Genomic DNA, 13,470 nt, shown 5'->3' with positions numbered 1-13,470 from the left:
AGAGAAGACGGAAATATTTCAGTGCCTTAGCCAAATATAAACTCCTAATCCAATCTCCTAATCCAGACACCTGCCTCGTCTTTTTCGCATCCCCACGCCTCTCTCTATTCACTTCCAACTTCATACACATATACATTCTCCCTTCACATTTGCATAACACGAACATAGCTCGAATATCAAAAGCCGTCGTCGTCAGTGGGTGGAGAAGTAGAAGACGAGACACTGCTCTAATCAATACAAAAAAAGAAACGTGAGTGTGTTGTACTCACTCATTGTGCTCAAAACTTGCTCACTCACCGGCTCACGGCTCTTGATGAGTTGGGTTGCTGGGGGCAACGCTATCATGTTGAGAGAAAGAAGGCTCCGCGTATTGAGAGTGTTTGTACCCGTTTTTTTAAATCACGATTTGAGGATGTTTTGGGATGAAACCTGTCGCGTTACATCTTAATTTTGAAGTGATCATTCTCTACGGAAGAGCTAAAACGAGCAATTCTTATAAGGCTTCAAATGTTGTTATTTTTGTTAAAATTAGCTTCGATTTTCCGTTCTGTTAGTGAGCACATCGGCAATTCATACGGATCATTCTTGTACCGTTTCCTCTCCTGAATAACAGTGCTGGCTCACGCCTCGCCGTCGTTATGGTCGGAGCAAATCATTTTTAACTCAGCCTAGACTACGTCGAACCGTAAAATGCCATACTGTCACATGTGGGCGACACCTAGTCATACTAAGCTATCCTAAACCAGTTTATACAATTCCAGACTGGGTTATGATTTTTCAGGCCGTATTGAAAACTTTAGATTAACTCATATCATCAACGTTTCTTTCTACACTCTTGAAATTCCGTTACTCATATTTGGTGACCTACATTTGTTTTCTTCCTTCTTCTCCAATCACCATCACCTCTTTCCAAATTCCAGACGATGTCTCTCTCCCGCCCGATCATCACCTTCGACCAAACCGACAAACCATACTACCCGGGTGACAACGTCACCGGAGTCATCACTATCAACAATGAGAAGCCTCTCGAAGCGCGCTCCATCGTCGTTTCCTGGAGAGGAAAGAGCAAAGTTTCCGGTGTCAACTTGTTCGAGCTCCCATGTGTCAAGTACATGTTTAACAAGACGCAGGTGACATGGGTCGCCAAGGAAGGACAGGTTAGTATTGAATATATGATGGTGCCGCTATTACTCATCAGTATTCAGAATAAAATCCCAGCTGGCAATCACAAAATCAAGTTCTCTATCAATTTGCCGAAGGATTGTTTGCCAACTTTCCACGGACTCCTTGGAAAGGTCGACTATAAGGTCAAAGTCATGATTGATCGCCCACGCAAGTTCGACTTGAAGGCAGAGGGAGAGTTCCAGGTGACCCGGAAGTTGGAGTTGCCGATGAGAATGGGCATCAACGATTGGTTCTTCAAGACGGATCTTCGTTCAGGACTAATCTTCTCGAACGGGCCAGTGACTATGAAGGTGAGTGGTGTTCAGTGGAGATTAGCGTTTTATTCGACACCAATGCTACATAGCTCTTGATAGATAATCCGAGTTTTATATGGTTTTATCTTCCAGGTCACTCTCAACAGCCTCGTTTTCCTCCCTGGACAAACCATTGACCTAACATTCCACGTCGCAAACAACAGCTCCGAAGAGATCCGTCGTATATTCGCCAAGTTCTACAAACGAACTCACTATCACGCTCGCGTTCAGCAATCTCCATGTAAGGAGTTCTACAACCACACCTGCCCACTCTCGTGCTTCCAACAGGCTAATGTCAGGAATAAGGTTAGAAACGCGGAGAAGATGAAAATCAGTTTGGGACCGTACTCGGAGCAGACCTACTCCATGCCATTCACGTTCCCCGACAATGAAACTACTCCAAGTTTCCACTCAGGTCTCATCACTCACGGCTACTTTATGGAATTCGGATTCCGCTCGAAGAACTCGGTTGACAAGGCAATGATGTGCACTTTGTACATGGGAGAGATGGGTGACGAGATGTTGCTCGGAGCAGATAAGATTAGTGAAGAAAAGAAGCCAGCCGTCGATGCTCCACCTGCTTATGAGGAGTGATTCTTCACTTCTATTCAACATGTTTTTCAAATCCGTTCTTTCATTTTTAATCTCCGAAAAACATTTGTGATACTACTGAAAATATTTGTCGAATTGAAAAAATAAAATATATTTGGTCAGTTTTTCTAGGTCCGTATGTTTTTAATGACTTGTATGTAATACAAGGTTCTGACTATCTGATTTTCTGTGTCTGTCTGTGTGCCTGTGTGTACGGGAGTCCTGATGCTCAATTTTCTAATATTTACTTATTGTTTGTTTCTCATTTATGAATTACTTTTTTTCTCAGAATCTCAATGTCTGTGTCTCTGTGTGTTTGTACGAAAACCACTTTTCCCTTTTTATATTCGTTATTCCTTCTCTATTCACATTCCTCATTTGTTATTTTTCTCAATTCCAATTTCACTTTTCTGTCTGTGTGACCGAAAAACCTTTTTTATATTTATAATACTCATCCTAATATATTTTCTTATCTTTTGAATTACCTCATTTCTTGATTCTCCATTTTCCACTTCTTCCCTCATTTCTTATTATTCTCAATCCCAATTCCATTTCTCTTCCTCATCTTCTCAAAAAACAATCCATACCTTCCCTCTGCGCCCCTCTTCTTTTATACCACGAAAAAGGATTAAGAAAGAAGCCATTCTTTCGAAAATATCACCAGAATCCTGGAGACGCAGACATGAAGCACTACACGTAGAGAGCCTGTGCTCATCGGCTCTCTAGCCCCCCCCCTTTCCTTCTTCGCGCATTCCTCTCTTCTCCGCCCAACTTCTCCGCCAACCCAGATGCTGTCAGACGGAAAAGAAGAGAATTGGCTAGTTTGCCTCTCCTTCTCTAGCTCTATCGATCAGCGGCGCTGCAGCGGTGTTTTTCGCTGTTTACGTTGTTCTCTCGAGGCGCCAGAAACCTTTCCAAGAAAATACTTTTCTTAGAAACCATTAAAACTGCTCACAACTTCCTTCTTCTTCTGTGAAAAACACTTTATTTCCAGAATGTCGTTCTTCTTCAAACCAACCATCACCTTCGACGAGAATCCCAAGAAAACTTATCTTCCGGGAGACCGAGTCTCCGGAATTGTCACCGTGGACAATGCCAAACCATTGAAAGCTCGTTCCGTGATAATCAACTGGTCTGGAACCACCAAGACTTGGGGAATCAAGCTCCTTCATCCATCGTGCTGCAAGACTCTTTTCAAGAAGAGTGAGATGGTTTGGTGTGCCAAGGATGGAGAGGTTAGTTGGGATAGTTTCTAGTAGCGGGCGGCATCTCAGCGAGTCTAGAGTGACATTTCCCTAATCCTTTCCTATTTCCAGAACGAGCTCCCTGCTGGCAAGCACGAGTACCCATTCTGCTTCGTCTTGCCAATGGAGTGCCCACCGACTTTCAAGGGCACCAACGGAGAGAACAAGTACAAGGTCGAAGTCGAAATCGACCGCCCATGGAACATCAAGAACCGAGTCGTCGAGAGATTCATCGTCAACCGCGACATGGAGTTTGTCTTCGCCAACGACTTCCCATGGATTTACCGTTGCCGCTTCAACTCGGGAATTATCTTCCAATCGGGACCGGTCATTGTCAAGGTGAGCTAGTTCAACATTGTCCAGGGTCCTCTCATCCCAAGTTTTCATTTCAGTGCCACATGGCAAAACAAGTCTTCAAGCCAGGAGACCCTGTCAATCTGATCTTCGACATCACCAATAACAGTGGCTCGCGAGTCAAGACTCTTTTCGCTCAACTCGGAAAGCGTACTCACTATCACTCTCGCAGTCAACCGAGTGCATGCAGCTTCACCAGAGACTCGTGTCCATTGAGTGTCGATCATCAAATTCTCAAGAAGACGTACTACGGAAAGCCAATTCAACTCCCAATCGACTTGGCTCCACACTCCGAGGGAACCTACAACATATCGTTCAATCTTCCAGTTCGTGCAACTCAGCCATCTTTCGAGTCGGGACTCATGTCGTTCGGATACTTCTTCGGAATTGGAATTCGTGTCGCCAACACTTTGTCAGAAACCGTCACATTCCGTGTATCGATTGGAGACCTCGATGAGGAACGACTCGCCGAGAGAAACAAGGAGCACGAGGCGCTCGGCTTGGAGTTCCCGGAAGCTCCACCAGCCTATTCTCCATAAGCGTTTTGTCTCTCTCTCTCTCTCTCTTCAAAACAACTCAATTCATATTTATAATCCCTCAACCGTCCTACTGTAGTCGCACCTGTCCTGGTCTTATCTTAAAAGTTTCTGAAACTTTTTGTGATAAACCATTGGACCCCCGTCTAGGACCAATCCCGGTCAATGCTGTTCCTGGTGAACCACCAATACATTCTCCCATATCCGACGTGATTTTTTTTTGTAAAACTGTACATTATTTGGAAAAAACGAAATAAAACTCATTTATTTGGAATTATTTTTGATTTTGATGGAGTAGTGAAAGGTAGATTAACCTTTTGAATGTCTTGTGTTTTGTCATTTGTTTTAAAGTTTAATCTTTTAAAGTGTAAATGCATTTCAGGTTTTCACGCGACATTTGTGAGGGTCTAGACAGCTTCTCAAGAGAACGATGAACTTTAAAACTATTATAACCTTCTGTAACTGCCAAGGGACAGTGTGTCTGGTTACTTCAGTCTCAATAACATTTCAGTGATCGTTGAGTGTGATCGGGTACCCGTAAGAAGTATGGAGGGAAGCTACATGCTGTGAAACATAGTTTAATAGAGTAAGGAAAAGTTATAATCTTCTTTAGTTTTGAAATCTGTAAGAATTAATAAACTAACCTTGAGAATAAATTTTGCTACCAATAAATTTTAAGGGCATGTCCTTTGAATAGGTGTAACTTTCCAGGAAGAGCTTAAGCCAAAAAGTCCTCAACTACAAAAATTGAGCCTTTGAGCCTTTTCAAGTACACTTCTTCAAAAATATGTAATCCTGGGAAGGCCTATAACAACGCGTCACACTCTTGAAGAAAGCCTTTGTCAAGTGGATATGCCTAAATAAATAGTCTTTTAGTGGTACTAGATTTTGTCTGAAATGGCCAAATGCTAAGAATTTTCAAACGAGTAAATATATACGATGTAGCCATTCTCATTATTTTTTTTAATCGAATTTTTCAAAATTATCATTAATTCAACCAACTATTTTAATTAAATAGAAATGGTATCATCAGATTTAGGGAACCGGCATGAACATCGATCACCCGCTCTTCTCTTCCCTGTTTTGTGTACGGGCATGAAATAAGTCAAATTGATGTTTCTAGTATGTATCATTTTGTTCACTTCGATAGCAGTTTTGAAATTATCATGTCAAGACCATTTCTTCTCTGATGATTCAGCTTCTGCATTGTGTTCTGAACCGACCATCTAACTTACTGAATTTCTTACTTTCTCCATGTCTGCACATCTGCTTCAAAAAACATCGGTTTTTGTTATTATTATTTATTTACGCATTCTCGATACGTGAAGGTTAATCAATCAAAAATAGAAAAAAAGTACAATTTCGCCCTCGGTTCAGAACATCTCGAACGCCTTTATTTTGGTATCTTATCTTCCTATTCACACAGAATACCCCTTACCCTATTTCTCTATTCCTTCCTTTCTCATTTCCTAACCCCTCATCAATTCTTTCTATTTAACAACGTGGCGGTCCAATGGTCCCTCACATAGGGGGTTGTTAGAAGAGGAGAGAGACATCTCTTGGACACTCTCTTCACCAAAATATCATATGAATTTCGGAAACGCAGACAGGATGTTGAAAAGTGTTGTGTGCTTTAGGCCCCTCGTGGAGATGACCGACCTCCCTCATTAACTGGAGAGAGTGGAGGAGATGGAAAAGAAAAACGGAAAATCTTTTCATTGTTTTTTCTTATTGTTGAACTTTTTTCTTCTTGATTTCAATCGTTCATTGTGTTTTCTGGTCTGTCCTTCTCTCTGCGAGACATTTTGCTTATTGATTTTCTATACGTTTATGCAAATTCTTCCTCCTTCCTCTACTCTTCTTTTTCCCTTTTCCTTCCCACTTCAACTCGATTTCTCTCTTCTCCCCCATTGCATCAAATTCAATACATATATACCCTTCCTCTTTCAGAATGGCCGAACCAATCATCACTTTCGATGAGCCCGACAAAAAGTTTCTGCCAGGAGACAAAGTGACCGGTAAGGTCACTCTGGAGCTCGCCAAACCAATGAAAGCTCGATCGGTGCAAATCTATTGGATGGGATTTTCTCGTACATGGGGAGTCAAATTCATCTCTTATCCGAACTCCAAGACTATTTTCTATGGAACCGAGATGGTTTGGGTGGCAAAGGATGGAAAGGTTAGTTGGGAATGGAAACTTGAACATTTTGGGGTGTGTCATGGAACTATTCATAGTGCCAATTTTTACAGAAAAAGTAAATCAAATTCTTAGCTTAACTTTTTTTAGTTGACTAGAAAGGAATAGCTAATCAATAGGTAGCACGAGAAGTTAATCATTTTGAGAGACAGTACTTCAATTAGTCGTAACCATCTAGAGAGTAGTTGTCAACTACAAAATTAATGGTTTAGATCTGACTTACACATCCTACAAAAATAAAAGTTATCGAACAATCACAATCAGTGGAAAAGAAACACAACCTCAAAGTTGGTGGTTTTTTAATGAAAACTTCCAATTCCTCAATTTTTCTACTGAAAATTTTGGATAAAATTTAGGCATTGTTTGTATAGTTTTTATTCTTTAAAAAACAACTATTTTCTTCATTTTTCCAGAACGAGCTACCTGCTGGAAAGCACGAGTACCCATTCTCGTTCATTCTTCCCGCGGATTCCCCACCAACCTTCGTGGGACTCAATGGAAGAAATGAGTACACCGTTGAAGTTGTCATTGACAGACCATGGAGACTCAAGAAAATCGTTGATAAGGAATTCTGCGTCACCAAAGACATGAAACATGAGTTTGACATCTGGGAAACTGGATATGATTGGGAGTTTACCAGAAAGATTGATTCTGGACTCATTTTTTCATCGGGACCGATTACACTTGATGTAAGACTGATAACACTCATTTTTTTAATCACCAAATATCCAAAACGTTCAGGTAGCCATTCCCAAATTAGCGTTCGAGCCTGGAGAGAAAGTCAATATCGAATTCAAAATCACCAACCACAGTGGTTCGGCTGTCCGACAAATCTTCGCCGAATTCAACGAGCATGGTCACTATCATCATCGTTGTCAACTAACTCCATGTAAAGATAGGTTCTCTTGCCCATTGAGTATCGAAGAGTTCAAAAATGCCAGAAAAGAAATGGCTAGCGAAAAGCGAAAGGTCTACGTCGCACCACACTCGGAAGGCACTTTCGTCATGCCGTTCGTGATTCCACCAGAGGCGAAGACACCAAATTTTAAGACAGGTCTCATGTCTATGGATTACTTCTTCTACGTTGGAGTTCGTGTGGAGAATAAGATTTTAGTGGATGGGCTGGTACTCGGAGCTTTCATCGGGGATCGTGTTGCGAAGAAGGAAGAAACCAGTGAGGTTGTTTGTGAGGAGAAGTCCAAGGAGCAAGAGGTTTCGGAGACCTCCGCGCCACCAGCCTACACTCCATAAATCTGTATTTTTTGTACATTTTTTACAATCCTGTGTGAGACCCATCTCTTATTCAAGTTATCTCCTAATTTCCAGTCTATTGAATGTTTAATAAAAGTTTTGTATAATAATAATAATTTATAATTCGCCTTGCCACTATCGGTTGAACCCCGATTGAATTTCTCACTCTGTCTATTTTCCCTCATTATCCCATCCACTCAAAAACATGGCCCCTCATAGGAGTCGAGAAAAAGAGTCCTCTTCACCCGCTTTCGGTATAGTGCGTGAATACTGGAGACCCAGAGAAATGTATGCTCTTAGTCCGCTCTTTTTCTCCGACGTCGAGAAGACATACCTGCAGATAAAGAGAAAGAGAGACACTGCCCTCTCTTCTACAGTGTAGTTGCCTTTTCTTCTCAGCTCTTTTTGACTAGCCTCTTCTAGTCCTCTTGCCTATTGATTTCCAAAAGACGCCTCCTTTTTTGGCTCACATTCTGCTCACATGTTCCAGGCGGTGCTCTGTTTATCTCCAAAATTTCTTTCTTCATTTATTTATTGATCTTTTTTTCACAAGACCTCCTTCCAACCGTCTTCCTTCCAGAATGGTCAAACCAGTCATCACTTTCGACCAAGAGGTCTACATGCCAGGGGACAAAGTGTCCGGAACGGTCACTTTGGACCTCGCCAAACCACTCAAGGCAAGATCGGTTTTTGTCAATTGGTGGGGATACAATCGGTCGGTGAATGTCAAGTTTCCTTCCCTCAAATACCACACTTGGATCAACGATGAGAAGATGCTTTGGGTTTCAAAAGACGGAAAGGTTAGTTTTAGAGGGGAGGCGGAGTTTTTGCTAGCAAAATGTTGGAAATTTTAAGCAGAATTCAGTTAATTGAGAGAAAAATGAGCTAGTTAAAGACTTACTGTATCATCTAAACATTTTTAAGTGTCAAATTGGAATTTTCAATTTTTGAGATTTCTTTAATGATTATCGCGAAAATTTCAAGCTTAACAGAATATGTAGCAGAGCTCTTTTTTGTAATTGGTATTTTTCCCGTAGGCGATTTGGAGAGAGTTCCAGCAAATTGATATAAAGTTTTACAGTTGTGCACTAAAATTAGTCAAGTCGATGTAGAAATAACATTTACTAGCTGTAATTCTTGAGATTGATTTTCGTACAAAAGTGTTTTCAACTATACACAAAATTTATGTTTTTAACTATACACATTTTTGTTTTCAACTATACACAAAATTACTGATTGATTTTAAATCTGCATTGCCTTTAAAAGTTGGAAGCAGCTACTGAAAACATGAAATGTTTTTCAAATTTACAAAACGATAATCTAATTTCGTATAAAAGATCTGAAACTTCTAACCTACGCCCAAACCTGATAAAAACTAATTTTTACCAAACTTTACCCTCTTTTTCCAGACCCCAATCCCTGCTGGAAAGCACGTCTACTCATTCTCATTTGTCTTGCCCAAGGACTGTCCCCCAACTTTCAAGGGAAGCAATGGTAACACTTGTTACAGAGCGCAGGCTGTCATCGACATTCCATGGAGTCTCAAGACCAGAGTTAAGGAGGAGTTTACTGTCACTAAAGCGGTTGAGGAGGAGATAGTGAGCAAGTCGAGAAATAGAGAGAAGTGGTTCCACGATCACTTGTTCAGCTCGGGAGTTTTCTTCTCATCGGGACCAATTAAGCTCAGGGTGAGTAGTTGGACATCATATTGGATATACTATATATTCTTGAATTACAGATTATCATGCCACATAGAGCCTACAAATTCGGAGAGCCACTTGACCTCGAATTCCTAATCACCAACAACAGTGGTGTGGCTGTAAAGGAAATTTACGCGGACTTCTTCACTCGTGCTCACTATCATCTTTGTAACCAACACACTCCGTGCGCGACCTTCTTCAGAAACAATTGCCCATTGAATGATGATCAACAGAAGAACTGTTCGAAGAGAATCTCCACTAATAAGATGAAGATTCGTGTTGAGCCACACTCCGAGGGCACTTTCACTCTTCCAGTTGTCATTCCCGAAAAGGCAAAGACGGCTTCATTCGCAACTGGTCTCATGACTTTCGGATACTCGTTGCTTATTGGAATGAAGGTTGAGAACACTCTCTTGCGCAATGAGTTCTTCTTAACGGTCATTATCGGAGAGATTGATGATAAGAAGGCTCTGGAGATCAAGGCAAAAGAGCTAGAGGTGTCGGAGACTGCTGCACCACCAGCGTATGAACCATAATTCTTTTATTGATATTTGGATTTTCATGTATTTTTTGTATTTTTTCTTGTCTCTCTCCTTCTCTATCTTCTCTACATTCTAATGCTTTAGACCTGTCACAAGTGTCGATTTCTGCCAAGTTTTATTTCACTGACTCATTTTGTAAAACTGTTAATGTAAGAGTTTCGAAAAAAGGTCGTACACAGGTGAACCGCTGGGAATCCTATATGTGAAAGTGCCAGAATAGCGTCCTATATGTGTCCCTAAATGAAAAGTGGACCGCGCGTGTGGCGTATATGTGCGGTCGTCTTTTCTGTGTACTGGCCGCGCGTGCACCCATTTGGCTCCCATATACGTTCCATGTATGGTCCATATTTGAGGGTGGCGGCCGGCCGCCGCAACGACACTCCGGAATTACACGTGGGCGTGTTGTTTACCGTAAATCGACGCGACATTTTTTTCTATAAGTCCGGGCCCATTTTCTCCGTTTCTCGAAGTTTTTTACCTATTTTCCTCATTCTTTTTGCACAAAACAGATAATGGCAAACTTCAAAAATAAAAATAAAGCTATTTAAACTTACGGAAACTTATTTTTTCAATACAAAAGTTGTTATTTTCTCAATAAACTTAAATTTTAGCTTTTTGTCGAAAAATTCGAGTCTTGTGTTTTTCTTTACTTCGGTATGATAAGAAATTATATTTTTTTAGATGGATTTAAAGGTAAGAAGGTAAGTATTTGTCATACCGAAGTAAAGTCAAAATACCGGACTTCGAATTTCGTCGGCGGGTTTTTTTTTCAGAGTTCAAAGAAAAGCTCGAACATCAAAAATTGTTTTATAACCGCCAAGCTAACCTATAATATTTATATGAAATCGTATGTGATTTTCAATTTTTCATGAAGTATTGCCATTATCTGTTTGAAAAATGAAGAACTTCGAGAAAGAACGGAGAAAATGTACAAGTTCGAGAAATGGAAAGTGAACAAGTTGAAAAAAGGAATAGTGAAACAACATAATAGCATTACATACCTATCATAACAATGAATTAGGGCTTTCTAGTGTTTCATACAGAATAATCAACCAAATACGGTTGGTAGAATTAATGCTGATATGCTATCCATATGCGTTCCATATGCGCCCCACGTTTTCGGCCGACCGCGCGTGGATCCATATGGGCACATATAGGGCCCAACCCTCATTCTTTTTAGCCACATATTCGCCACCGCGCGGTTCCATATGTGTTCCCCAGCGGTTCACCTGTGTAATGACACATCTCCGTCCTTCATATATGCATTCACCCCCTTGATATCTTTTCAATTATCTTTTCCCTTCTTGGAATAAATATTAAAAGGAATTTGTTGAGCATAAAGCACAGCCGAATCTTGGCAGATTGCTCAGGCTTATAGCTAATTACGGATAGCCTTTCGATGCAACCGACCCTACTAAAAGCCCACCTGCCCGTTTTTAATCTCACAAATATGCTAATTGAATATACCTTGCGGTCCCCTAATTAGTGTGTTAGAAGGAAGTGGGCATTTCCGAAGCAATCAAAATAGATCATGGATACTGGAGTAGGAGAGAAATGTGCTTCTAATAAAGTTCCTTTCCTCTTCATGGTCCAACCTCCATATTTCATTTCGGGAAATTGGGCTGTTCATTTTATATTTCTTGGTGTTCGCTCTTTCGATCTCTCTCAGATAACTGACTAAAATAGAATGAGTCCATGGTTAACCTGTGTTTCTTCTAACTCAATGAATACCCGACTTAAAACATGAAAAACTTTGAGAGGATTTCAATTAGTGCCAATTGTTTTCCCGATCGCATCTATTGTAGTTGTCAACTTTTTTGATATACATATCCATAACAGCTACTAGATTTCACCCTTTCGTATTGGTGTAGTTCCTTTTGAAGTAACATATACATTGCCGAGCTATAACTCTTATGGCAAATATCATTACCAAAAGACGGTCAACTACAGAAATGAAACTTGATTCAGTTTTTAATATCCTATCCGCTGATCTACATTTTCAGATAAAAATCGTTATGAAAGCCCCAGTCTCATTACTGGCTTTGGCGTCCAAACCAGATATCCATCTGCCCCTCTGCCAATCTCTACGAGCTCCCTCATAAATGTTCTAATTAAGCAAACGTAGGCCACAGGATTAGTGCGTTGGGGGAAATAAGGAAGAGGACGGAGTCCAAAGCGAACACCCTCTCAATATAGTGTGTGAATACCGGAGAGAGAAGAGAATAAAAGGATTGTGTGCTTCTGTGTGCCCCGCCCTCATTATCCTCCGTCCACCTTCAGAGACATTTGGTTTTATTCTCGATGTACTGGTTCTCGACTAGTCCTGGCTCAGTATATCTTTGTTCTTTCTTGATTTATAAACTTGAGGTTGTTCGGTTCTTGATTCATAAAATCGATCCGAATTGTGCCATATTTCAAATATTTTCGTTGAAACTCTTGATTTTTTGAGATTGTTGAGAGTGTGGCAAATTGGCTCTCATTGCACCAGGGTGCCAATTTTTGTGTGGTAGTGTATAGGCTACTTCTAGGTTTTTTTGGGATCGAATCTGAATTTAAAAATTAAAGTCTTGGACTTTTATAGTTTTGGCCTAAAATCTGTCAAGTTTCTATCCTTTATGTACCTTGTAACGTTTTACTTGTTTAAGACTTCCGAGAGGTGTCAAAGTGTACCTCGGTGTCCCGAAGTGTCACTTTTTGGATGGAACATTCGTGAAAAAAACAGTGCCTATGCTGTAGTGTTCCTGTTTTTTTGCCTGCCCCTCGCTCATCCACACGTCGTCTAGGCTACCTCTCTCCTCATCTTACCCAAACATCTGACCGAGAGGAATGTATGCTCTTGGCACGCTCTCTCCTACCCTCTTCATCGCATTGTCGAGAAGACCACCTGTAGATGAAGAGATAGAGAGGCAACGGAGAGGTGCCTCTCTCCTGTACAGTGTAGTTCCCTTATTAGCTCCTCATTTTTTTACACCTTCAGAGAAAATAGTCCGTTGTATCTCTCGCAGACATTGTCCTGTTTTTCAGGCTCAGATTTATTAATTTAAGGCTGTTGTGTTCTTGATCTATTCACTAACAAAAATGTGCCACATTTCTATCCTTTCCCTGGAAACATTTGACTTTTTTGAGACTTTCGAATACGTCTCGGATGCCCCCTTCCGTATGTTACGTTCGTCAAACATTCAGTTCCTATGTTTCGGTGTTCCTCGTTTTTTGTTGTCAACCTCTCGCTCATCCACCAACGGTCTTTGCTATCCCCTTCCCCAAATCTTTGGCCTAGAGTGATGTGTGCTCTTGGTCCGCTCTCTCTCTCCCTCTTCGTCGTCGAGAAGACAACCTGTAGATTGGTAGATAAAGAGACAACGGAGAGGACCCTCTCTTCTTTACAGTGTAGTTGCCTCTTCTCCGTTCTCTGCCTGCGCTCTGGACCATCCGCACACCGTCTGCTCTATTGATTTGCAACAGACGCTTCCGTTTGTTGGCTCATATTTTGTTACGATCTCTAGCCAAACGGCCTCTAAATCGCTTCTTCATTTATCCTTCTCTGTACCCATCTGACATAAACCTTTTAAATTCCAGA

At 41.0% G+C, this 13,470-nt stretch overlaps 5 protein-coding genes across 5 annotated transcripts; 4 read left to right on the top strand and 1 right to left on the bottom strand.

Annotated features, from left to right (window-relative positions):
- Positions 1-923: 923 nt before the first annotated feature.
- GCK72_004802 (uncharacterized protein) lies at positions 924-2,072 on the top strand (the record flags this gene model as incomplete). The annotated part of the gene is made up of 3 exons (XM_003098280.2): positions 924-1,157; positions 1,206-1,475; positions 1,572-2,072. 3 exons carry the CDS (start codon positions 924-926, stop codon positions 2,070-2,072), a joined length of 1,005 nt encoding a protein of 334 aa, XP_003098328.2.
- A 938-nt stretch (positions 2,073-3,010) lies between these two features.
- GCK72_004801 (uncharacterized protein) lies at positions 3,011-3,241 on the bottom strand (the record flags this gene model as incomplete). Its single annotated transcript, XM_053724896.1, has 1 exon — positions 3,011-3,241. The coding sequence occupies one exon, from the start codon at positions 3,239-3,241 to the stop codon at positions 3,011-3,013; it is 231 nt and encodes a 76-aa protein (XP_053589090.1).
- On the top strand, positions 3,065-4,206 carry GCK72_004800 (uncharacterized protein; the record flags this gene model as incomplete). The annotated part of the gene is made up of 3 exons (XM_003098278.2): positions 3,065-3,304; positions 3,386-3,652; positions 3,706-4,206. 3 exons carry the CDS (start codon positions 3,065-3,067, stop codon positions 4,204-4,206), a joined length of 1,008 nt encoding a protein of 335 aa, XP_003098326.2.
- Positions 4,207-6,154: 1,948 nt separating this feature from the next.
- GCK72_004799 (uncharacterized protein) lies at positions 6,155-7,651 on the top strand (the record flags this gene model as incomplete). Its single annotated transcript, XM_003098243.2, has 3 exons — positions 6,155-6,382; positions 6,814-7,089; positions 7,142-7,651. 3 exons carry the CDS (start codon positions 6,155-6,157, stop codon positions 7,649-7,651), a joined length of 1,014 nt encoding a protein of 337 aa, XP_003098291.2.
- Positions 7,652-8,232: 581 nt separating this feature from the next.
- Positions 8,233-9,887, top strand: GCK72_004798 (uncharacterized protein; the record flags this gene model as incomplete). The annotated part of the gene is made up of 3 exons (XM_003098238.2): positions 8,233-8,451; positions 9,061-9,339; positions 9,390-9,887. The coding sequence occupies 3 exons, from the start codon at positions 8,233-8,235 to the stop codon at positions 9,885-9,887; spliced, it is 996 nt and encodes a 331-aa protein (XP_003098286.2).
- Between the last annotated feature and the right edge of the window lie 3,583 nt (positions 9,888-13,470).

Source organism: Caenorhabditis remanei, chromosome II (genome assembly GCF_010183535.1).
Source record: "Caenorhabditis remanei strain PX506 chromosome II, whole genome shotgun sequence".
In the NCBI taxonomy this organism is placed as follows: Eukaryota; Metazoa; Nematoda; class Chromadorea; order Rhabditida; family Rhabditidae; genus Caenorhabditis; species Caenorhabditis remanei.
The sequence above is the reverse complement of the archived record's forward strand: the minus strand, read 5'-3'. Positions and strand labels throughout refer to the sequence as shown.